At 39.0% G+C, this 26,560-nt stretch overlaps 1 protein-coding gene across 3 annotated transcripts in view; it reads right to left on the reverse strand.

The window, feature by feature from the left end:
• Positions 1–26,560, reverse strand: part of acadsb (acyl-CoA dehydrogenase short/branched chain) — a 134,539-nt gene that overhangs the window by 13,018 nt on the left and 94,961 nt on the right. For all 3 annotated transcript variants that reach the window (XM_048233482.1, XM_048233481.1, XM_048233483.1), the window contains exons 7-8: positions 25,630–25,722; positions 14,969–15,058 (exon numbers count right to left, since the gene is read on the reverse strand). In XM_048233482.1, the coding sequence (XP_048089439.1) occupies positions 14,969–15,058; positions 25,630–25,722 (183 nt within the window). The remainder of the gene's footprint in view (positions 1–14,968; positions 15,059–25,629; positions 25,723–26,560) is intronic.

Consider the following 26,560-nt stretch of genomic DNA (forward strand, 5'->3'; position numbering starts at 1 on the left):
GCTACTAGGCTATTTGTTTTGCCTTACTCTTTATTCATTTAGGCTAGGCCTTTTTATTCAGTAATTAATCATCTTCCGTCCCTTCGCACTACTTGTGTAGGCGACGCATTCTCCGACCTGTCACCGGTCACTCATCATCGGAAAAGAGGTGTTTGGAATTCCCAGCGTTACAATCGTCAGCCAATCAAGGTGGTCACTTAAGTCAAGCTCGTGCATGAGTAATGGCGTAATCCATAGCAACGAAGACTCACTCCTAGTTTAGGAGTTGTCTGAAAGGCTTTGTGAATAACTTTTAAGAGAAAACGCCAAGCTAAAATCTTTAAGTGCGATTTAGGAGTAGCCTACTCCTAGTAGTAAGATAGCCTTTGTGAATAGCCTACGGCCCCAGTTAGTCATCATCTTCTGTCCTTGTGTAGCGCACGCATTCTGAGACCTGTCACCTGTCACTCATCATCGTAAGGGAGGTGTTTGGAATCATGCCCGCGTTACAATCATCAGCCAATCAAGGTGGTCACGCTTGCCCATTTACCCAAATTAATGGTCGAATATTACTGATGATCATTGTTATTTAAGAACATGCAGTGTCGTGAGGGTACCAAAAACATCTTGCTCGTAAAAAGCATCATAACGCACATTCTGGCGGGTCTGTTATTTACTGTAGGCTGCGCAAACCACAGGCCTTTAGCCTATTTTGGGCAAGCCTGCATTCATTCATTCATTCATTCATTCATTCAACCTTTATTTATTCTCGGAGGGTCATTGAGGGAAGCCCTCATTTTCAATGAAGCCGAGATTACAGACGCGAAGCAAAACGCTCCACAAACAAGACAACATTTGAGGCCTTATGTTGAAGAATTGTATATAAAGCCTGCGCTAACAGTAATCCTCCTGCCCCTGATAGGCCTACCACAGCTGTGGATAGTGTGGAATGTTCAAGTAATAACACAATCCAATGTGTGTCTCAATTGTCTCCCGCTGACCACCTCACACATTTCTCTAGATTTTGAAACGAACTTACATGACACAATGCCATAAAATATGCCAGTTTTAGGACACAGAATAATGTTTGTAATGATACCAGGTAGGCCTACGTTTAACAGTAACAAGTGTAATGAGCTATTCATTGTCGAAGGTGAAATTCTTACTTTGGAAAACAAACATTTGCCGATATCATTGCCGATCATCAGAATATTGCAACAGATTCTGTGTGTTCTGGACTGCAGGCAACTTGTTAAACCAGTGGTTCTCAAACTTTTATTTCATTCCCCACTTTCATCAAGGGGCATGACTGATGATAGTGGAGATAACGTGTTATCCCGAGGCTTTTGCAAGTCAGCATCTTCGACGGTAGTCTTATATTAAAAATATAAGTTTTCGATGTCCCAAACGGAGAGCCATACTTTATTGTTTTTAACGATCTCTATGCTACTCACAAAAATGTAGGCATGGGGACATGATGAAGTAGGCTATCCAACTGTCCTGTGTTAAATTATTGTGATTACGAGCCAGTGGTTTTCAAACATTATGCGTGACTCGGACATCTAACTAAATGCAACAGGCTCATATCGTCCTAGCATTCGCAAAATGAGGACCAGTGTTTTGTCAAATTGCAAATAGCTATTCGTTTTAACAAATTTTTATGATAGTATGAAGTGCTTTTTGTATAGGCTACTATCTTAATCTTGGAATATGGGGAGGGAAGTGGCGCGTCTGCAGTCAGCCAAATATGAATGTAATTCTGCGGCATAAGCAGATGTATTTGTTTATTGTACAGAAAAATAAAAATGACATGTCAAGCAGTCAATTGACTACATTGCAGTCAAGAAGTAGGGCAAATTAAGACACTGTTTTGATTTGCCTAGTTGCGTTACCCCCAACACTGACAATAACATAGACAGCCAGTTAAGATATTTTTTCGTTTTGTGGAGCGGCACCGGTAGGCTATCAAAAGCAGATTTCGATTTTTGCTACCACCGTGTAGTCAAGCCTTAAGCCATACCCAAGTAGCCTTAATCGAGGTAATGTTTAATTACGATTTATTTTGTTATTGAATTCGTAGGCTGGGATTCCTCTCGGTAACAATTACCACTGACAGAGCGATGTACAGTGGCAGAGCCGGCACAGTGGCTGAAAGTGGTACTAAAGCTTCACGCAGCTTCACGCCGCGTAATGCGCGACTGAAGTGGCCATTTGAAAGCGATGCCCACTGTATAAGACTCTTTAAAGGTGCTCTAAGCCATGCTGGGTAATGTCACTTCTGTTGACTTTCAAACAAAACAGAGAGCTAGCACGCTACTTCCTCCCCCTCCCTCCCATGCTGCTCCCGTGCAATTGAAACTCTCCTAAAAGCGCATCTCTTCTGTGATTTGCTGCAACAGTTTATGTTTTTATGGGCTAGATTTGCCTAGGTTGTTTTTGTTGCCGTTTTTGGAGCCTGGGCTGTCCACAGAGATCACGTTTTTTTACAGTGTATTCAGGACACATTCAGGTCAGTTAGCGGTTGGTTAGGTGATGTTTGCAGTAAGTGACAATGTTTTAGCCTGAAAAACGTGTGGCACCGCTTAGAGCACCTTTAAGGATAAATTCTCAATTGAGATACTGTAAGTAGCATAAGTGGTGTAGGTACAGATCATTACCAAAAAAAGTCTATGTAGTTGTAAATGTGGTCATTATTATGACCGCCGCCAGCGTAGTGTTTTTTTTTCAGGGACAACGAAACACAGGGGCACATGAAACTTGGTGGGCATGTAGCCCCACTAGACTTTGACTGAATTCTTGAGCCAGTGGTCCCAATTTTGTATGTAATTTTGTTATTTTTTATTTAAGAATTTCTGTTGTAACGGCCATTTCTTTATTCATTCATGTACATTAAGTCCATTTTTAAAATGGACTATGCAAATAATCTTAAGAATGTTAACCTGGAAGCCATAGAGGAGTTTGTGAGATATTCTACCGAGAGTAATGGGTGTGAAGATGAATGCAGAGCTGTGTGCGGAATGTAAATATGATTCAATTTCATGTCAATTCAACTTAACTTTCTCGTTAATCGTTAAATCACAGGGACTTGCCTCTAGTGCCATTTGAATCCATGAGCAATTCAACAGAGAAGAATGGGTGTGAATTTATTAAAGTGGTAACATTTATATTTTGCCTGTTTAAGCCTACTGAACTCTAGCTCTGCTTCCCGGTGACAACCCCCACCTGATGACTCCTTGCCTGTGCCTGTTGAGGTGTCCATGGGGGACCACAGGGGCAACAAGGAGGCGGACATCCCCCAGCCCCCCCCCCCCCGGACAATTGCCTATCCCACCCATTTATTCTAGTGTTCTATTTATTTACGGTAACACTTTATATTAGGACACACATATTCACCATTAATTAGCTGCTTACTAACATGTACAGTGGGTCCCAGTTAAAAATTGACACTTCATTCACGATCATGGTGAATGGTGAAATGTAAGTACAACTGCAGCCGCTTGGGGGCAGCATAGTCCGCTGTGGAGTTCCACGGTCGAACCAGACGGCGCATTCGACAGCAAGGGCTGTAGCCTAAGCCTTGTACATAATGTTAAACATAGTTTTGGATTCAGTGGCAAGATTTCTTGATTGTACAGTGTCTGTCTCTCAGTAATGTTTTAAAATGAGAGCTTCACAGCCGGGCAGTAGGCTACTTTGTCGGTAGTCATGAGAAGTTCGCTTGCTAACAGAACATAAATATGCTGCCCAGAAACCTTGTGAATAGTTCAGATTTTTTTTACTACACTAACGAGGTTGAAATATAGACTTTGCCTACAGCATCTCCTTAACAGTAATGTTAACAAAATGACAGCATTCATATGACAAAGAAAAACGAATTCGGTCACTCAAGACTGTGCCACAGCAACCAGTGTAGGCTACAGTCCTACCCAATAGGCCTACTCGAAGCAGATAGCGTTGTCTGACGGTCGAGTGGGTTAATGCACGTATTTCCAGAACAGGTCTGCAACTTTCAGGTAGTTCTGAGTTCAAATCTAGGCAGGAGCAGAGCCATATAAAGGCCTAGGCCTATTGTTATCATTTTTTGCAAGGTGTTGCTCCTGGCAATACTTGTTTATAAGACGCTTGGTGATTAATTGATAGCTGTTTTGGGACACGTTAAACGTTCTTTATAATGAGCGATACGGGGGAGTAAACGACTGTTACGCCACTGTTACAACTGTAGGCTACAATGATTGCAATACAAAAATATGCGCGTGTTAGTTTAGTTAGTTTTGTGATGTTTTGCACTTTTGCCTCATGTGTTTTCAGGTTTGAGGGCTTTTTTTGGCAAGATTGACCTTGGTTAGACTCTGCATATGTTATTCCTCCGTATGGAAAATAAAGTCAATTTGACACACGTCTGTTATTAGTTCAATAACAAGTGTTGCTTGTTAAAACATGTGACTAGTGAAACTCAAATGATTTTAGAAATATTTAGCCAAAGCCAAAAGTGTTAAGAGAGAAGGAGAGAGTCGGTGCAGCTCAGATGTCTTCTTAATTTTCTTTTATTCTTTAGTAAAGGTGCAGAACATTATTAAACTTTGACTAACGTTTCGATGTTCGTTAGTCAAAAACATCGACACATCGAAATGTTAGTCAAAGTTTAATAATGTTCTGCACCTTTTACTGAAGAATAAAGAAAAATTAAGAAGACATCTGAGCTGCACCGGCGCTCCTCCTCTAAAATATCTGTCCTGGCCTGGTTGCAACGGATTGTGGCCAAACGACAGAAGTCGCGGGAGAACCCTCCTTTGTCTACCAAAAGTGTTACTTTTTTTAGGCCCGCGCCCCCCACTGCTTGTGAAAGAAGGGGATGGGGAGGGGGGCTTAACGTGAAAAAGCTTAATGTCACAAAACGGCAACGAAATCGCTTTAGGCTACAGGCCTTCATAATGGTAGGCTACAGGAAGTGGGGGAGGGTATGGGATGACCAGAGCCACATCTATCGCCTTTCCAGGCACACAGCTCGCTTATATAGCCTATCGACTGCCTTAACAGATAGGCTTTGCTCTTGGGTTTGGCCTTACAGCTTAACTCAATGCTCTTTTTGCTTGCAGTTTGTTAAATAAAAGCGATGCAGATTACATTATTTATTTCTGATTAATTATGCCTTTTGATGTATTTTGCAACATTTGCTTGTTAGGCTGGGCTACTGTCAATGTCCTGTACAGGTCAATGTTCAACAATTGCTGGTGTAGGCCTAGGCTATTAATCAATTAGGACGTTATTTATTTAATTAAGGGGCTACCGAGGAGTTTTGGGAGCTTAGTCAAAAAAAGACGCGGACCCTCCCTCGCCAGCAAGAATTTTTTCTATGACCCTCCAAAGTGATTGAGAAAAACGCATGACCCTCCCCAGTCCCAACAATTTATTGATGCCTTAGGCTACTGGGTCAATTTGGGAGCTTGCATGCTACGACTCCTTCCTTGAAATGCCTTGAAAAGGCTGTCGCTTGCACAATTTCACAAATAATCACCGGACCTAAACAAACCTGTCAACTTTTCCCGGTTTATCGCCAGATTTTAACTTTTTCCTCGCTGTCTTAGGAGGGAGCTGCAGGGCCGTCGCAAAGGGGATGCGAGGCCCTGTCGAACTTGACAGATGCAATGCCCTTTTCACTTCACGTGCATGAAATCATGATAGCTTACTTTACACATAGCCAAGGCTACCGTCGGTGTATTTTAAGAGTAGCCTAGTCTAATAAGCTACACCAGCTTGCCTTTAAGAGGGGAAATTCAATTGTATAGCCTATAACATTAGCTGAGTCACATATTTGGCCATATGGTGTTTATCATAGGCTACATCACGAAACCAAATAGTGTAACAAAGGCGAACACTTTAACAGGGGGAATTAATTAGGCATGAATCATTGTGCTGAACGGTATTTGTCAATGAGCAGAAACACGACATTCAAACTATTGATAAGATGTACTGGTCTGTATCTATAGGCTAACATTGGACAAATAAATGACACTGACTCGCCATATCCTGACTCAGTAAAAAAAAAACATTTTCTTGCTTTGCCGCAAACTCAGCAATGAAATCATAGGCCAGTTTGCAGGTAGCCTAACGTCTTTTTCATAGAAGGGAGAGCCCAGTCTCTCCTGTGACATGGAGGTGCGCAAATAGTTTTTAATAGCCTGTTCAACTTCGAAAAGCTTCGTTCACCCGATGCCAGTCACTGATCGCAATTTCAAAGTTCGGAAAGCTTCATCTTTTTAAGTTTTAAGTGCAGTGGCCCCTATCTGCCCCCTTTGGAATTATATCTCGAGCCTATTATAAGGTCCAGTGCTTATGTCCTGGGATTCGATGTGCTCAAAAAAAAAGAAAAAAACACTTTTTATAGATGGTTATGAGGAGCAATGTGAGAGAGAAATTTGATGATCATTGATCGTTGTTTTGGGACGTTAAGCCTTTTCCATGCGTCAGTGAAGGAGATTGAAGAATGACCATTTTTTTATACAAAAATATTTCTTAACTACAAAAACTCAGGGTCTAAAAACTCAACCCAGTGTCATTCAGACTCAACCCTCTTGTTGTTTTATTATCTTTTTCGTTGTCGTTTGAACGTTGGCAAGCAGGCATGTTGCGGTTGCAATTTAAGTGAAATTTCTACAGTAGGCCTACAACATGCTGTTAGGCTGGGCTACTGTCAATGTACTTGTACAGGTAAATGTTCAACAATTGCTGGTGTACAGGTTATATAATCAATTAGCTAAATCATTTGTCCAGCTGTTTAAAAAATTTTTTCGTATACATTCAAACGCCAAAAGGTGCTTTGATATATTTTTCGTTTGAACGTAGGCAAGCAGGCATGCTTTGGTTGCAATGAATGAGGATAATTGCTTTTTTTTTGCATTATTTTGAATATGACTCGCTCCAGTCTCAACAGCACGTACTTTTTCCACACGCTAAGTTCTAACACACATAGGCCTATCCCCTCTCGCTTTCTCTCTCCATCCCTGCACACGGTGCTTTCTTAAAGGAGCTGCACCATTTTACAACAATTGCATCTACATTTTCATATTAGAATGTTTTGTCAAGTGTAAGCTTAAACTACCGGGATCAATTTAAGTTCCCGCCCCCCCCTGGCCATGGAAGCACTAAGTCAGTCGCATCAAAAATAGTAGTGGCACCCAAGTGACACCTTGTGGTTGTTTGTGTCAACTGCAGTTTGTGCCATTTCTGCTGAGAAAATGGGGTGCGTGATTCATGAAGGAACCCGTCCAAACTTAACGGGTACCCACTGTATATTAGTAGCATACCAGCCATTTGCTAGTCATTATAAGTCACTAATTATGACTGCCACCCAGTGTGACTTCCATTGTTTTTCGTGTTGATCTGTAGCCCCCCCGCTGGACTGGACCCCCCGAAAGGAGGGTAGGGCAGACACAGTTTTCTGTGAATATCTCGAGAACCGTAGGGTTTAGGAGGACCACCTTTTTTTGTATGTTGATCTTAAGGGGCCATGTCAACCCATTCCATAACCAATCATTTCATGAATAGCGCCACTTAGTTAAAAACAAAAAAGTAAAAATGAGGTGTTGTAATCGCAAGTATCTGTGACCTAACATGGTCAAAACTGCACGAAATTGGAAGCGTAGGATCATTATGACACCCTCTGAATGCACGCCAAGTTTCGTGGACTTTCGTTCATGGGGGGCCATACAATAAATTAATTTATGTGTACATTTAGTGACCGTACACCAACAGTTTTCTGTGAATATCTTGTAGGGCCTAGGATGACCAATTTTTTGCGTATGTTTGCCTCCAGGGGTCATGTTAACCCATTCCATATGCACACATGTGCATAAACAGATATTGCCTGAAGAAGATCGTAAGATCGAAACGTTGTGTCTTTTTTCTATTAAAAGTTGAGTTGTTCAAAGGCAGTGTGCAAGTCTTTTTCACTTGTATGCCCTTTTTAATTTGGCACCTGCTGAAACACTTTTGGATGTGCACACTTCATAGTATGCTTTGACAGATATTCACACACAAACACACATTCACAATAATCATACGTATGACACATACTCACACAGTAGACATATGTACGCATGCATGCACATGGACACACACACAGGCACATACACAGGCACACACACAAGCACATGCATGCACACACACGCGCGCACACACACACACACCCATCCACCCACACACACATAAACATAAACATGTACACGCACACATGACCACAATTCAAGAATTTCTCAGAATTATGAACAGGCAAGATGAGGGTGGTTGTATAAAATGTATTTTACATGTGAAATCTATGAACTAATCATGTTTTGGTACTTGTTGTCTAGCAGATACCAGTGAGAATTGAGTGTGCATAATGCAATTCAGTGAGACAGTTAGAATCATATATGCCTTTCAGCGTGACTTATTTTTGTGAAAAAAATGTGCTGGACTGGGCGGCGGTCATATTTTGTACCGCTCTGCGGTACATCTAGTTAATACCTTATTCTGCAAGACCTTATTCTACCCTTACTAGACCCTTAATTAAGTAATTAAATAATTCTGTGGAAATGCATGGATTCCAGTTGCTGCTACTGGAAGCAACTGGAATCCATGCATTTCCATGGAATTACAGTGCATGAAAATGCACTGTACTGTTCTTCCTAGGCAACAACTTAATTTTACAGTGCATGAAAATGCACTGTACTGTTCTTCCTAGGCAACAACAACAACAACTTCTTATTACAGTGCATGAAAATGCACTGTACTGTTATTCCAAGGCTTTTTCTTCGGACTTAATTTTTCTTCTTCTAACGCAGTTAATGCAGCTTCAGCCGTTTAACGTAGAAACTTCATTCAAACTATGTTACGTAGGTCTTACTTAGGATATGTGGGCTATGTATTTTTTAGCTTTGTAACTTTTATACTTTTTAAACTATTCATTAAAAACTACTCAAAATTTCCCCATAGATTTAACATGGGCTGATGACATCACAATAGAGCCGTTAAGCAATTAGAATCCTATGGCAGGTGTTCAGGCCACCTGGATAAACTGCCAGTCTCAGGCTTTAAGCATACAAACTGGCCCTATTAAGACTACACATCCTGTTCAACTGCTTCCTCTGCCAAAAACTGTTTCAAAATAAAAAGTCCTCACGACAATATTTCACTGTTATTCAATTTAACCCTTTAAACTACTGAACTTTTTAACTGTTCAGCCATTGTAACTGTTACTTATCAACTATGACTCCTACCCACTGTAGCTTGCTAGCATGTTAGCATTGCTAGCATTGTTAACATTTTTAACAAAACTGCTAAAAATGATTAGCTAAGTTAGCTAAGTAACATGGCTAACATAGTTAGCATGCTAGCATGCTAGTTAGCATTTTTAACAAAACTGCTAAAAATAATTAGCTAGGTTAGCTAAGTAACATGGTTAGCATAGTTAGCATGCTAGTTAGCATAACTTTTAAAAATGATTAGCTAGGTTAGCTAAGTAACATGGTTAACATAGTTAGCATGTTAACATGCTAGTTAAAATAGTTAGCATACCTACTAAACATGATTAGCTAAGTCACAAGGTAAGCATACTTAACATGTTAGCATGCTAGTTAACATAGTTAGCATACCTACTAAAAATGATTAGCTAGGTTAACTAAGTCACATGGTTAACATAGTGCTAGTTAGCATAACTACTAAAAATGAAAACATTAGCTAAGTTAACTAAGTTAAGTAACTTGGTTAACATTATTATCTTTGATAACATAGTTAGCATAACTGCTAGCAAACATTAGAGCCATTCCAACTGTCAGTTATCACAATTATCTACCTAAATAATTTAACCATTTAAATTATCCACCTATTTAACCGTTCAATCATTCCAACTATATTAAACCTTATCTACCAAGCAAATCATTTAATTATATAAACTATCCACTTATTTAACTGTTCAGTCATTCCAACAATATTAAACCTCATCTACCTAGCAACCAATATAGTTTGTTTTTACTCTGTATGATATTTTACATCATATTTTTTGCATTTTCATGCACTGTATTTCCTTCAGGAAATGCTTTTCTAGTTTTTAATTAATAGTTTAAAAAGTATAAAAGTTACAAAGATGAGAAATACATAGCACTCTTGTCCTAAGTAAGACCTACGTAACATAGTTTGAATGAAGTTTCTACGTTAAACGGTTGAAGCTGCATTAAACGCGTTAGAAGAAGAATAAGAATAAGAAGAAGCCTAGGAAGAACAGTACAGTGCATTTTCATGCACTGTAATAATAAGAAGAAGACTTCAGATAACAGAACAGTGCATTTTCATGCACTGTAATAATTGTGATATCATTATGATCATTTAATGGGGGGTGGGAGGAGGGGGTGGGTTCATGTAGGTGGGCCCTATGACCCCAAAGTATGCCTTGACAGGGCCTCAGGTCAAAAAAGTTTGAGAAAGGCTGATGTAGACGACAAAGCAGCAAGGAGGCATCATATGATCATTTAAACAAGTTTTATGACAAGGTCGGTGAGGATGGGGAAAATCGTCCATTTGTGCAAACTTCGCACTTCAGTCACTCATTTAATCATTAAATAAAATACAGTACACGTCTTGGTTCAATAGGTTACGTGCAGTCATTTTAATATGTTTTAATAAACATTGAACCAGTCCGGCCCTCGGCTTGTAGCAAATTAGTTTTTTTGGCCCTCTAATGTATTTGACTTTGACATCCCTGTATTAGAGCCATTCCAACTTTCAGTTATCGTCAAATATCTATATAATATATACACAGCCATTAAACTATTTGAATATCAACATTCATTAAACTTCCAGTCTGTCAACAACTTTTAAACTATTTACCTTCAACTTTTAAACGGTCTACTTTTAAACCATCATTAAACTATCTATTAAACTAGCTGTCTATCAACAACTTTTAAACTATCTACTGTCTATTAACAACTTTTAAACTATCTACATTCAGCTTTTAAACAGTCTACTTTTAAACTATCAACTTTTATTAAGCTATGCAACCACCATGTCTATCCTAGCATCACCGTAGTAACCATCTCTGTATTATCTGTTTTAACTATACATGATATTTTACATCACAACTTTAGCATTTTCATGCACTGGTAATTCCTTGGAATTGCATTTCTAGTTATTATTCTTCCCACCAAATTTCTGCGTCTAATTCAGCTTTAACTGTTTAACGTAGAAACTTCGTTCAAACTTTGTAACGTAGGTCTTGAAAAGGACACGTGGGGAATGTATTTTTCACTTTTGTAAACGTTATTACTTATACGATATTAATAAAAAACAAGCTTATTTCTCCCCATAGACTTTGCATTAGCACTATGACATCACAATGGACTAATTAACTTGATTTGCACCTGTATCAACTTCCAGCTGCTAACTACTAGGACCCATCAAAGGGCCAGTTAAACTGATTGCACCTGTATCAACTGCTTTCTGCTTAACTAGGCCAACTCTCACTGTGTCTCTCCATTCTACAAGGATGTAAGGCACATTCCATCCAACTTTCTATCCATTCATCCTCTTCAAACCATTCACTCATCCACCCATTAAACTATACATCAACATCCATTAAACAATCTGCCTATCAACATCCATTCAACTTTCTGTCTATCAACATCCATTACACTATCTACATTCAACTTTTAAACTATATACTCGGTCTCAGGCTTTAAGCATACAATCTGGCTCTCTTAAGACTACTATTTCCTCTGCCCACAACTGTTTCAAAATAAATGTCCTCACTACAATAATTCGTTATTGTACATGTACATGTTGTTCATACATTTTTCATATTACATAGCCATATTTATTCTGCTCTTATAAGGTAACTGCTAATACACTGCACATATTTATATTTAATATGAGTCTAAACCACCTTCTGTAAACCAACTGTATACTACTGTCTACATTGCACTACATTACTTGTCCTGTCTACTTTGTATATCACATTGCACTTTTCTGCTTTTTTTGCACTTCTGGTTAGACACAAACTGCATTTCGTTGTCTTTGTACTTGTATTTTGCACAATGACAATAAAGTTGAATCTAATCCATACCTGTCAACACTCCCGTTTTTCCCGGGTTCTCCCGTATTTCAAGGTCATCTCCCGGCACCCTCCCGTTTTGTTATTTCTCCCGGAAAACTCCCGTAATTTGCATGGCCATCAAACTTAATTTTAAAATCATTGATCCATTCATTTTTTCTATTAGTCTGACATCTCCCAGGTTGCCAGATTGTGTATGAAATACACCCTACACATACACGATCACTTAGTTTCAATTTCAACCTCCAGAACTAGCTGTTGTGAAATTGTTGGGAATTTAATTGATTAACACATCACATAAACTTTTATTGAGTGTTGTTGATGCACTGAACTTGTGCCCTCGAAACCAAATCTGACAGCAAGCAGCTTTGGAGTTTTGGAAGTAGGCTGCAGGCAGGCAGGCAGCTGGTGGATACATAACTGGCATGCGTAAGGTAATGGTAAGGTAAAAGCAACTACCGAAATGCTGTGTTGAAACACGTGTATGAAACGTATTAAATATGCAAACACAGATCCGGTATAAACACTGACCTTTTTGGTAAGCTAAATGTTGACAGGTATGATCTAATCTTTAATATGTTATCTATTAATTCCTTCATTTAGCATATTTATATATGTATATAATAGAATGGTTATATATTCATCAGGTTGTTTTTAGTAGGGATGCACCGATCTGACTTTTTCAGTATCGATACTGATGCCTTGGCTTCGGTCGATATCGGATACCTATTGTTGAATTAAGAAACTGTATACCTCACCATGTGGAAGCAACTAAAGGCATCAGGCTTGACTTAAACATTACTTTCCCTAACTAAACATTACTTTCTTAGGATAAAATCTAACAAATTAACACTTAGATATAAATGTAATGTATTATTATTATCATCATTATTATTATTATTACTATTATTATTTTTATAATTACTATTACTACTACTGCTATTAAAAACAGCATTCAAATTCAAGTTTACACAATTATTACTAAATAATAAATCTAACAAGCAAACATAAACACACACATACATAACAATTTTCTTACACCAAAAACAGCTTTGTGCACGATAAACTGGGAAGTTCACACACAGTTTGAATGGTGGTAAACCCGGTAAACGTATAGAGTTGTAAGTTTAAACTAATAAATTATAAGATTTTAACAGCCAGTGTGAACGTTTGCATTTCTTGATACCAGGCAAAGTTTATACAGATAAGAGATGAAAATGACAATGTGTTTGGTTTGAGTAGGCTTTTTTGTGTTGACCAGCACGCATTAAATGTGTTGCCTAAAAATGCACTATTGTAATTAATCAATGACAAATGGTGGTTAATAACATAATTAATATTAAGCTGGACAATGATGTAATGACAAACACCAGAAGAAATTTCTATTTAGTGGCAAATGGCTGGTTGCACAGCTCAATCTTTGAAATTTAAGTAAATTCGGATCAGCCCATGGATATGCTCATTTTTCCAATCCCCGTTCCAGCTATTTTGTTAATATCAGGGCCGTTATCTGATCTTTATGACCGAGAATTACGGCCACACATGAAGAAAAAAAATATTTTGCCAAGACGAGATTAAACTCGATATTTTGAGAATAAAGTTGAAATATCATGTCGACATTAAACTCGACGTGTCAACATTAAACTCGACATTTCGAAAATAAAATTGACATATCATATTGACTTTAATCTCGACATTTCATCTTTACATGTCCACCAAAACTAGTTTGGAGAGAACGACCGCTCCAAAGTAGCTGCCACTGATCAATCAGTTCAGCTGACCGACGACTCAACAAAATGCCTTGTGTAGCCAAGGTGATTTGGTGAAATTGTAGCCTACTTCAGAATCGAGTTTAGCAACAACTATACTAACTAGTTTTGAATGTCAAGAATAAATAATGTCGAGATTAAAGTCGACCTGATATTTCAACTTTATTCCCGAAATTTCACAAAAATATATTTTTTCTTCATGTGTGGCCCTAGTACTCCGTCGTAGGTCTTAGTATCGGATCGGTGCACCCCTTGTTTTTAGTCAGCAATATTATGGCTTCCATTGCTATGGTTAAGCGCGCGCGCGCGCGCGCGCGCACACACCAAGATACCAAAGCATGCCAAATCTGATGAAAACAACCTGATGAAAGTATTACCATTCTATTATCTATATATAAATATGCTAAATGAAGGAATCTCTCAAAAATCTTTTTACATAATTTCAGTTTTTCCTCTTGAGCATGAAGATAACATTTGTGGCAAAACGTTGTAACTTCATATTGCATGCTTTGTATCCAAATGTCTAGCCTATTAATATTATTTAAAGACCGAGCAATAGTCTACTTTATTGGCGTTTTAAACACTTTTAGCGTTGAACTGACACATTACAAAACAATGACATGTCAAGCACCTTCCGTCTTTGTTTCAATGTCTTACTATAGACCACTTCAATGTTTGTTAACAAGGGGGGTCAGAAAAACGGTGCAGCTAATAGACTGGCATGTTGAGCTGTCATGGTATGCATGATGGCATGGTCATCCCAGGACCACGAACCGTACCTTAATAAATTGATCTTAGCTAATGCTGATTGTCTGTCTGATCCTGAGTGAATGGGTATACAACGTTAGCAAGTGGCCAGAGATTCAGTGGGCAACCATTTACAGCTAGCTGGTTGACAAGCACAGTGTGTATACATGCGAAAAAGTAGTATGCATTTTTCTTAATGCTTCCTTGATGTTTCAGTCAACACACACACAATGCAATGGGATGGAAACTTTCTGACCCCGATATGTGGGCGCTTTTTTCTTGTGACGTGAACTGTGAAGGGGTCAATATGGCTCTGGGTTTGCTTGTCCTCGGAGTTCGTCCTTAACGTCAGTTGTTAGGGACCTGAAACCGGTCTATAATGAAAGGCATTTACCTGGAAGTCAAATATGCGTTTCTGGAATTGTACCCTCTGTCTCGTGTAAGGCACAGCGTGATCAAAGCAGCCTTGAGCCAAACCCAGCATCTGAAACCAAAAAGACCTTTTATTAACACCACATTTGATCATTTTGATGGTGACACCTTGTAATACGTACAGTAAGGCTGTCAAAATACATGTTAATCGTTATTAATTTTGAAATACATAACGCTTTTAAAATATATTAGTGTAATTAACGCATTTTGTTTACCTATTGCCTTTGTGGGGGGCTGACCATAACAGAAGCTGCTAAACCTGCAGCTACCAGCGTCTTTCTTTCTCTGATGATTTGCGAAAGGCACAGCTGAAATTTCGCCGCAACTGCACTGAACATTATTTCCTTATTGCTAATTGGATCATAACTTTGAGTTACATGGACAGTGGTGCACTGTGTGCACGCTGCTGTAAATTTCAAGTGAAAACAAGTGCTGTGCTGTCCCATTCCTGGATTTGATTGAGCCCCTACCCACTTAAAAGGTGAATGGAGGAGAATCTCTTTATCTCTCTCTTTCTTTCACTCAGACACACCAGACATATCAGGATCATGTTGGTTGCTATAGTGATTGCTGGATTGTTGCTAGGGTAATAATAATAATAATAATAATAATAACAATAATAATAATAATAATAATAATAATAATAATAATAATAATAATAATACATAAAATAAATTTTATTTGTAGAGCGTTTATCATGTACTCAAAGCACTGAACATTGTAGAGAGCAATTTAAAAGGAAAATAAAAGAGGGACAAAGTAGGCTTATAGGTTAAAAGCATTCCTAAACAAATGGGTTTTGAGGAAAGACTTGAATCCGTTGACACCGGCAGCGGATCTGATCTGCTGAGGCAGAGCATTCCACAGGCGGGGGGGCCGCTGAGGAAAATGCTTGGTCGCCCATGGAGCGGAGTCGGGTTTGGGGGATAGTGAGGCCATGATCAGAGGAACGCAGGGCACGTGTAGGACAGTAGGGTTGCAGGAGTCAGTTATGTGGGGCAGAGCCATGTAGGGCCTTGAAGGTAAGGATGAGAACTTTAAAGTTAATCAGTGGGACAGGGAGCCAGTGGAGGTCTTGTAACACAGGGGTAATGTTATGTCTGGAAGCAGGGTTCCAAATTAACTTTTGATCACCAGCCAATGTGACTGATAACTTTCTAAAGTTACTAGCCAATCAGAATTTCTACTAGCCAATTTTTTTCCGGTGAAAGAGAATTATGAGTTTATGAGATGAGTGTCACTGAATGCATTTGATCATTTTATTAACATTGTTGGCATAAATACATACCACAAAATATACACAGAAAGTGTAAACACTTCATTTCATGTTTCTCTTATCTATCTACATCTATCTATCTATCTATCTATCTATATCCTCATTTCCTGCTTCATTCCTCTTCTCACCCCCATAAATCTGTCCCAACCACTGCTGCATTTACTGTAGTTTAATCTTAACTTATTAAAAAGAAGATATCAATTATCATCAACAATGACAAACCAACTGGAACCTGCCACTCGTTTTCTCTCCCTCTCGTGCGCGCTCAGACACGTGAATTAAATGGAGTAGCATAGGGCCTACGTTCAATTTGGATCTTTATAGAGAGGACCTGAAAAGTATCATCTTTATGTAACATGCTGTTGGTGCATGTTGACATTGTATAGCCTACTTTCTCTAACACGAGTAAAAAACAGTTTGCAGTACTATTTATTGACTGAATGTTGGTCCCTCCTCTGTCTCTCGGTGCCCTTGGGGCAGCCGTGGCCTACTGGTTAGCACTTCGAACTTGTAACCGGAGGGTTGCCGGTTCGAACCCCGACCAGTAGGAACGGCTGAAGTGCACTTGAGCAAGGCACCTAACCCCTCACTGGTAGACGCTCATTCGTGTCCATGGTCTCTCGTGTTCATGGTCAAAGCTTTCAAGCTGTTGCAGAAGGATAGTGTGGTTGACCGTATCGAAGGCCACACTGAGGTCAAGCAGGATTAAGATGGTCAGGTGTCTAGAGTCAGCAGCCCGCAGGAGGTCGTTGGTCACTGACTAGCAGTTTCAGTGCTGTGTTGCTTCCTGAACCCAGATTCATTGAAATGGTTGCTAGGATGTTGGTAGGGTTGACATGGTGGCTACTATGCTAAATAAACTGTTCAGAATTCAGCAGCCAGACTTTTGACAAAGTCTAAATTTAGGGAACACATCACCCCAGTTCTGGCCAATCTTCACTGGTTGCCAGTGAGTTTTAGGATTGATTTTAAAATCCTCCTTATTACCTATAAAGCATTACATGGCTTGGCACCTGACTATTTAACAGATTTATTAACCCCCTACTGTCCAGCTCGGCCCCTCAGATCCTCCAGCCTTTTAGTTGTTCCAGAAAGTAAACTGTCAACTAGGGGTGACCGATCATTTGCTGTTAGAGCACCCAAGCTTTGGAACAGCCTCCCTTATAACATCAAATCTGCACCATCTGTGGCTGTTTTCAAATCTAGTCTAAAGACCCACTTATATAAAATTGCTTTCCTTAAATAGTGAATGATTCCACTCATGTCTCTGCTAATTTGTTATCATTATTATAATTTCTGTTTGTTTATTTTGTCTTGGGTACTATACTGTATACCTTTTCTATTTTCTTTTTATATATATTTAGTTAAGTTTGTGTTTGTAGTTTGGTAGTTTACTATTTTATCATTTTTATTATTATTATTATTATTATTATTATTATTCCAAGTCAAGTCAGATTTATTTTTAAAGCGCATTTAACATGCACATAGTGCAACCCAAAGCGCTCCACAAACAAGACACATAACAACAAGACAAACGATGCGGATGGAGCGGTGAAAGCCAGCGTACCCATGCCATCAAGACATGACAAATACATTTAAAAATAACAAATACAAAAAATGCCGGATTGAGATGGGCGTGGTCGCCAGCGCACCATTGACACCAACACATACAAGACAGACAACAAAACAAATAAACAAATAAAAAAAGAAAATATATTTAAAAAGGGGGAAAAGTGATTTTAACCAATTTCCAAACCAGCTGAAAATGTCCAAGGGCAATGATGATCCGTGAAAACTGCGCACAGAGCTGTGTCTTCACAACCGATGTAATGCCAACAAAGTTCTTTAGCAACTGACCAACCCGGTCACTGGCAGTCTAGAGATAACGTTAACGTTAGAAGTTAGGCCTTGTAGACCGCAGTCTGGAGATGACTGGAGCACGTCCAAAGTACTGGGTGATTGTGTAGATCCGCAATTCGGTGGACTAAACAGCGACCGTTTGTTGCTCCGTGAGATTGCAGCTCTTCACCGTTAACGTTAGTCTGCAGTTGGCAGCAGCTTTCGCAGAGTAGCTAGCCTAGGTCCAGCTGTCCCGAGAGATCCCCTCGACCAGACAGTGAAGTGCACTGTTCACAGATGGATGGAAGGATGTCAGAGTCAGTTGGCATGGCAGCTCGCAGGTCAGCAACAGCTCGGCGGCCACGGCAGATCTTTCGCAGAGTAGCCTAAGACCGTCCAGCTGTCCCAAGAGATCCCCTCGACCAGACAGTGAAGTGCTGCACCGCTCACGGATAGATGGAAGGATGTCCGATGCCAAGCTAGGGCAAATGCTAGCCATAGCAAGCTCCCAATGAACAAATGTCAACGACATCAGCTGACTTAGAATAAGTAAAAAGGACTAAGAATAACACGAAAACTATCAAAAATAGCGTAAATAAATAGGGAAAACATTTAACTAGACAAACCAATACAAAAAATAAACATGACATTACATAAAATTACGACCATTACATAAAAACAAACAAAAACATGATGCCAGACGGAGCGGCGTGTCTCGCCAGCGTCCCCGTAACCTAGCAACCTATTATTATTATTATTATTATTATTGTTATCATTACTATTGTTTTGTTTGTTTGTTTGTCTGTAGAGCACTTTGTGCTTTGTGCTTGAAAAGTGCTATATAAATAAATGTTATTATTATTATATTATTATAAAGTGGTTGCTATGCTTATTACTAGGGTAATCCTGTTGGTTGCTATGGCGGTTGATAGGTTGACAGGGTTACTAGAGTAATCATAGTGGTTACTATGCTATACAAAGTGGTTCATATGGAGAATAAACTATTGGTCCCCAGGGGCCACTGTGACTGTAAAACCCACCTTGGATCTTTTCTTTTCACTCCTCGATTGTGGTGTTGAGCCACAGACAAGCTCTCGCAAACACACTCACACCCACGCCCTACCCCCCTCCCCGAATCAAATCAGTTTTGGTTAGTTATTTCAGAATTTCATTTTTGCAACTCCTGTATTTTGTAGCCACCTCAACATGTAATAATGTATTACAAATTGTGGAAAAATTTATTACATATTTATTATAATAGGTAGTTATGGACTAGGACTAAAAAATTGCCCTGGACTTTCTTTCAAATAGGCCCACTACCATTCGCAGTACACGCACACACACACCCTTGCGGTCTCACATACTTCGCCAGTCAAGGTATGGCATTCAAACATAGATGGTCACAAAAATGGTAGTTATTGATTGGGTGCTGCTGGAGAATTTTGGTCCCATGACATAAAATACTTTTGGGCCTCCCAAATGCTAGGGGGGTTCGGGGGCATGGTCATTGAAAAATAACCCCTTAAATTATGACTTCTGGTGAATTTTGGGGAAACTAGATGATAAATTGATTTAATATAATGGGTCATTCCTAGTCAAATCAGATAAGGTTGTTGCAGGACCGTCTCAGATTTTGTTGTCTATATCTTGTCTATATCATCAATGGGTCCAAAAACCAAGGCCTGTGAAATATTTCTGTGCAAATCTTATGTCTTCATATCTTTGTAGGACCTTGAAATTCTATGTCAGCCTATGGGGGGGTGGTATCAGCCTATTTGTGCATTTATAAATATGGGGCCTATGTCCTTTGGAGTAGGTAAGACTGTTTTTTAAGCGCATAGTGGCAGGCTAGCACAAACACTACCGTTGACTTATAGTAACTGCAGTGAAATTATGTCTAGCCTAGCACCTGGGGTGGTATCAGCCTATTTGTGAACTCTGCAATTAGAACAACTGGATGAAACGTGTTGAAAACGGTCTCCACTGATAAATATCACACTTGCTTACTTGGAAATGAGGTCCTATGTCCAAAATCCTGAACCACCCCTTTAACAATAAAAAAAGCAATTCATGCTTTAGACCATTTTAATTTAAAAACAAAGTACCGGTTCAGGCACCGTTTCGGCACCGGCACCGTTTTAAAAGTATTGATTTTGCACCGGTATCGGATAAAACCCAAACGATACCCTACCCTAGTCCTAAATGTCTCCTGACTTTAGAAAGTGCCTTAGATTTTGGAAAAATGTGCATTAAGTATTGAGGGTATTAAAAACAGTTTTTGTTTTTTTTCACTTGGTATCAGTCACTATTTACTCTTCAAATACATCAGTTTACTAATATTTTCACACAATTTGAAGTCTCCACATCAAATGACCATGACAATAATAAAGATAAAACAAGGTGTGTTTCTATTTTTGTGTCATTTTCAAGCAACTGAAATGGTATGTGGGGTACCTAGTAGGACCATAAAAATCTATGTGGAGATAGCTAAGTATATGGATATTTAATGTGTAAAGTACCAATATTGTACCAAGTCCCATTCACAGAATAAATGCATGTAGTTACAGGTGTGTTGGGAACACCAAAATAAACATTTACAATAAACAATAGATTTTAGCGCCTCCTCTAAAACTGGATAAGGGGTAAAGTTTAAGTCACACCAAATGCAAGACAGGCTACGATAAATATTCAAGGGCTAAAGTTTGTCAATAGCATAAATATAGCCTACCTTTGGGAAAAAACTGGTTATATGTCACTGTTCTCCCATTCAGTTTTCTGTTGCCTTGTTTTTTGTTTTTCCCAAATTCGTATATGAAGACATCTTACTGACTCTAACTGACATTCACCACCTGTTATGCACGCCCGAAATTCAATTCTAGCGCGCCTAGGCCATAGAGAGGGGTGAAATATAAAAGCTGCATCATCTTGCCTATCCTGTATCATTGAAAACGCAATGGGGCAAATGTTTACTTTTTTTGGATGACAATGACAACCGGTAGCGTAGACATACTGATAGCTTTGATTAAGCCTGAGTGACACATATTTATGTTGAGAACTAGACAGTAGCCCTACTTGGCCGATGAAGCACTGAGCCAGGAAGTCAACGGCCGTCGGATGGACTGTCATTCTGGACTTGAATGGAGCATTTAGAAGCTGTGCTGTGTAGTTCTCTCTGAATCTTTTCTGATTCTGAAGCAATTCAATCTTTGGCTACCATACAGATTTCTTTGTAGAACGGACAACAGGGATTGACAGCGACAACACTGGGGCTATTTTAATTCCAAAGGCATAGGGAACTTTATCAGGATACATAGTCTTGCGGTGATTGGGGGAAATATACAGCGGGGAAAATAAGTAATAAACACGTCAACATTTTTTTCAGTAAGTATACTTCCAGTGAATCATCCAGTAAGCAGTATTGGAGCCATTATCTGCAATTGGAAGGAACATCACTGCATCATCAACTGGCCATGCACAGGATCTCCTCACAAGATTTCTGACGAGGAAGTCAGAAGGATAGTCAAAAGTGTAGCGTAAGAGCCAAGGACCACTTGGAGAAAGCTCCAGAAAGACTTGGAGGCACCAGGTTCAATTGTTACAGAGAAAATCATGGGTAATGCACTCCACCGCCATTGCCTCTATGCACGCTCACCCCGCATGACTCTATTACTGAAGAAAAACATGTCGAAACTCGTTGAAAGTTTGCTACACAACATTTGGACAAGCCTATTAAATACTGAGAGAATGTATTCTGGTCAGGCGAGAGAAAATGTTAACTTTTTGGATGTCATACTACACGCCATATTTGGAGGAGAAATGGCACTGTGCATCACCCTAAAAATACCATACCAACAGTGAGGTTTGGAGGTGGAGGCATCAAGGTGTGGGGCTGTTTTTCATCTCCTAGTATTGGCAGACTTCACACAGTTGAAGGAGCGATTTTTCCTGGGAGAATCTTGCCATCCACCAGGACAATGAGTATGAGACATGGCTAGACCTTCCAGCAGGACAATTATCCAAAGCATTCAGCAAAGGAAACCCTCAATTGGTTTCAGAGAAAGGAAGGAAGGTTTCAGAGAAAGGAAATTGATTGATTGAAGGATTGATTATTGCAATGCTCTATACGCTGGCTGCAATAACACCTGTCTAAAGAGCTTACAGCTTATACAAAAGGCAGCTGCTCGCACACTCACTAGAACTAAAAAATATGAACATATTTCCCCTATCTTGGCATCTCTACACTGGCTGCCTGTTAAAAGTCGCATTGACTTCAAAATATTACTTCCAACATACAAAGCCATTAATGGCCAGGCACCAGAATATATTAAAGATCTCCTAGTCCCATATAACCCACCCAGACCGCAACGATCACAGAATACTGGCCTTCTTGTAATTCCAAGAATCTCAAAAACTACAGTAGGAGGCAGAGCTTTCAGCTATCGCGCAACCCTCTTCTGGAATAATCTTCTTTCCTCAATTCGACTAGCAGACACCCTCCCTATTTTTAAGTCTAGATTTAAAACATAACTCTTTACTGCCTCCCATAGTTAGGTATGGTGCGGTGTGGAACTTCACCCACCTCAAGGGATTTTTGGAATGGACCACCCTGCTGAGTCCTTGTGTGACTGGCACCCCAGTTGCGCGTGCGATGGTGGTCACTGACCATACCTGCGCTGGTGCCGACTACCCCTCACCATGCCTTAGTTATGCTGCTATAGCATAGTGCTGTCATCGACATTTTTTTTTATGTGTCACGCTGTACAAACCCCTCCTCTCCTCTCTCCCCTTCTCTCTCCCTCTCTTGCCTATTCTCACTATGATATACTGTAACAATATATAGTACCACTGATTACTTATTGACATTAACCATTTTGATTTTCAGTAATACTAACCCCACTCTACATCTCTTTTCTTTCCCCTTACTGTACCTCACTTGTGAGGTATATCATCACCAGTCATCAACCATCCATGTGTTGGCCCTCCTCTCACCCATCTCACCTGAAGTCCTATCCTCGACTCTATTACTGTCCCCCCTATCTGGATTCCTGGGTCTGCACAGCCTAGCTTAACCCATCACCTGCCTATGACAATTCTGCCCAGATTCCTGGCCCGTCTGCCGACCCACCACATGCCCCTTGACAACTCCCTTCCCCTGGACAAATCCAACGCTGGACTATTTGAACTTTTTGTCACTAAATCAGGATTAATGAATTATCAAACCAGATACGTAATCACCCCACCTCTTGTAACTTTCAGCTCAAGTGCTTTTAACACCATGTCTTATTCTCTACACCTGACTATCATATGCATTTGTCATGTATACAGACCTTACTGTCCTGTATTGACCCTAGGCAGATGGGTCAGGCCCTTGAGTCGTGGATCTGCTCGAGGTTTCTTCCTATATGTATCTCCAATTCTAGGGAGTTTTTCCTCGCCCCTGTTACCCATGGGCCTCTCTCTTTCTTTTCTTCTCTTCCTTTCTTTCCTTTTTCTCTGATTGCCTACATTCTGTAAAGCGCCATGATACATGTGTAATGTTTTGGCGCTCTATAAGCACAATGAATTGAAATTGAAATCAAGGCCCTGACTTTAATCCAATTTAACAATTTTGGAAGTTACCTAAAGATCAGGATTTACAAGAGGGACCCCTGGAATCTTCAATATTAAAAGACTATCTGTTTAAAAGAATAGGTCAAAATCACACCTGAATACTGCAACTGATTAGTTTAGTCGTACAGGAAATGTGTTGAAGCTCTCATTACAAATAATGGCTTTTCCACATTTCAGTAGGCGTGTTCAATACTTTTTACCTGTGGCATTCCACTTTTTTACTCATAACTTATGGACATTAATGTTTGGATTTTTTAATATGTGTGGATTATCTAAGTTAATACTATGTCTGGAGAAAACTTCATGTGAATAGCCTCACTGGAAGTATACTTACTGAAAAAAATGTTGGCGTGTTCAATACTTATTTTCCCCGCTGTACATATGCTCAGTTACACTTCACAAACTTTAAAGCTGATTTTCTCAAAACTTTTTTTTTTGCTGAGTTGAGGATGGCTTTCACATATTGGCCAATATCTCTGGGTTGGCTAAACAGAATTGAACAAATGACCCCTGGTTTTAAACCCTAAGGTCTGTGGATTATGAATATCCAATAAACCCGTTTTTTATTTTGTCAAACTGGACTCATTTCGTCATGGCACACTGCATTTGGTATTGTTTGTTTGTTAGTATGAAGAGACTTACCTAGCCCCTCTCGAAAGATCGTTTTGACTTAATTTAAGAAGACTTTGACTTATTTTAAGGAGCCTCATCAAGACAAATTTGCTCAATGCACTGGCAGACAAATTTGCTTGTTTTTAGGACAAATTTGCTCGTTTTCAGGATGAGTCAGGAAGTCAAACAGAATTAAGTCAAATGATTTTACAAGTAAGCGCTAGGTAAGTCTCTTTACACTGAAAACAAGACCAAATAGATTTCTTGATCTTGACAGAAGATTAGATAAGTTAGATTTTTATTAGATAAGCAGTTTTTTGCAGTGCAGTAGGTAAAAATTACATAAGAATACACTGCAAAAAATAAAATATTTTTATATTAAGATATAAAATCTATTTGGTATTGTTTTTTTTGGTATTTTGACTTAATTTAAGAAGATTGACTTTTTTTATTTTAGGGAGTCTTATCAAAACAAATTTACTCAACACACTGGCAGAGAAATTTGCTCGTTTTTAGGACAAATTTGCTTGTTTTCAGAATGAGACATCCTAAAAGAAGTCAAACTCTTCTTAAATTAAGTCAAATGATTTTACGAGAGAGCACTTAGTAAAGCCTCTTTCCACTGAAAACAATACCAACCAGATTTTTTTATCTTATTTTTTTATTAATAACGATTGGTTAGATTATTTTAGACACACTACCAAAACTCCTTATCTAATAGAATCTAACCAAGTGTTATTAATCTTATATCAAGATCAAAAAATCTTGATTTTAATATTGTTTTTAGTATAAAGACACTTACCTAGCACTTTCGCGTAAAATCATTTGACTTAATTTAAGAAGAGTTTGACTCCTTTTAATACGTCTCATCCTGAAAACAAGCAAATTCGTCTGCCAGTGCATTAAGCACATTTGTCCTAAAACAAGCAAATTTGTCTGCCAGTGTGTTAAGTTTCAATTTCAATTTAATTTCACTTATAGAGCGCCAAAACATTACACATGTCACATGTAAATTAAATTAAATTAAGTAAATTTGTCTAGATAAGACTCTTTAAAATAAGTCAACATCTTAAGTAAAAATGATCTTTCGAGAGAGTGCTAGGTAAGTCTCATCATACTAAAAACAATCCCAAATAGATTGTTTGATCTTAATATAGGATTAATAACACTTAATAAAAATAAAATGTTTTTGCAGTATATAGTTTATACAGAAAATATACATACAAGCGTAACCATGAACCAGTTATAGCTCGAAGAGCAGCCAGTATGAAAAGAAAATGTATTACCTGAGCGGCAATGCCAATCCTTCCTTCATTGAGCATTCCAATCGCATATTTATAACCATGGCCAATGTGTCCCAAAATATTCTTCTCAGGAACCTAAACACACAGTGTACTATTATATATGTATTTGCATATTTACATTGTAGGCACTGACAATGACAGGGTATCTGCACATTTTTGAAGTACAAATTTAATTACTTTTAAGACCTTTTTTAAGACCTCCAAGGGTAAAAAAATAATACCAATCGCAGAAATCGTCATTATCGTGGGATAGGCAGGTAAAGTGAAACAACTGCCAAACCTGAAGAAATGTTTGGAGTACGCCTTATGTTGAAAATGTTTTGAAAAAGTTTAGAAAAACGGACATCAACACATTATATTTTTGTATAGTTGACTTCTTAATGTCAGAAATGTAAATTCAAATTGAGAGCGTACCTGAAAAAAAAAAAAAAAAAAAAAAAAAACATTTACAGTAGGCCTACATTAGCCAAATGCTGCATTCCAGACAACTCGGAAGTCAGGTATTTCCTAGTTGGAATCTTCGAATTTTATTCCAGACAAACTCGGAGATCAAGAATTGACCCCCTATTGGGTAAAAGTACAATGGAACGGCACTTGACGTCGGATTTCCCACTTCTGAACTCGGGGTAAGTCGATCTACCCCAACTAAACGACGGTTGATCCTGGAAGCAGGCTTCACAATTAGATAAGCAGTTTCTGCAGTGTAAATGTCTTCTATTAAAGCTACAGCAACACTTTCTACTGATAATGAAAATGAGAAAAAATCCATATGCAGTTACAGTAGTTCCAGTGCCATACTTAGTCTTTAGTTTGTTATGCCTAATTTTATGCATAAGTTGGAATGTCTAGAAAATCGTCTGGCTGGGCTTTATACGATGATAGGCAAATGTGCCTCATCAGTCATCACCTGAAT

The sequence above is a fragment of the Alosa alosa genome, chromosome 22 (genome assembly GCF_017589495.1).
Source record: "Alosa alosa isolate M-15738 ecotype Scorff River chromosome 22, AALO_Geno_1.1, whole genome shotgun sequence".
Taxonomy (NCBI): domain Eukaryota; kingdom Metazoa; phylum Chordata; class Actinopteri; order Clupeiformes; family Clupeidae; genus Alosa; species Alosa alosa.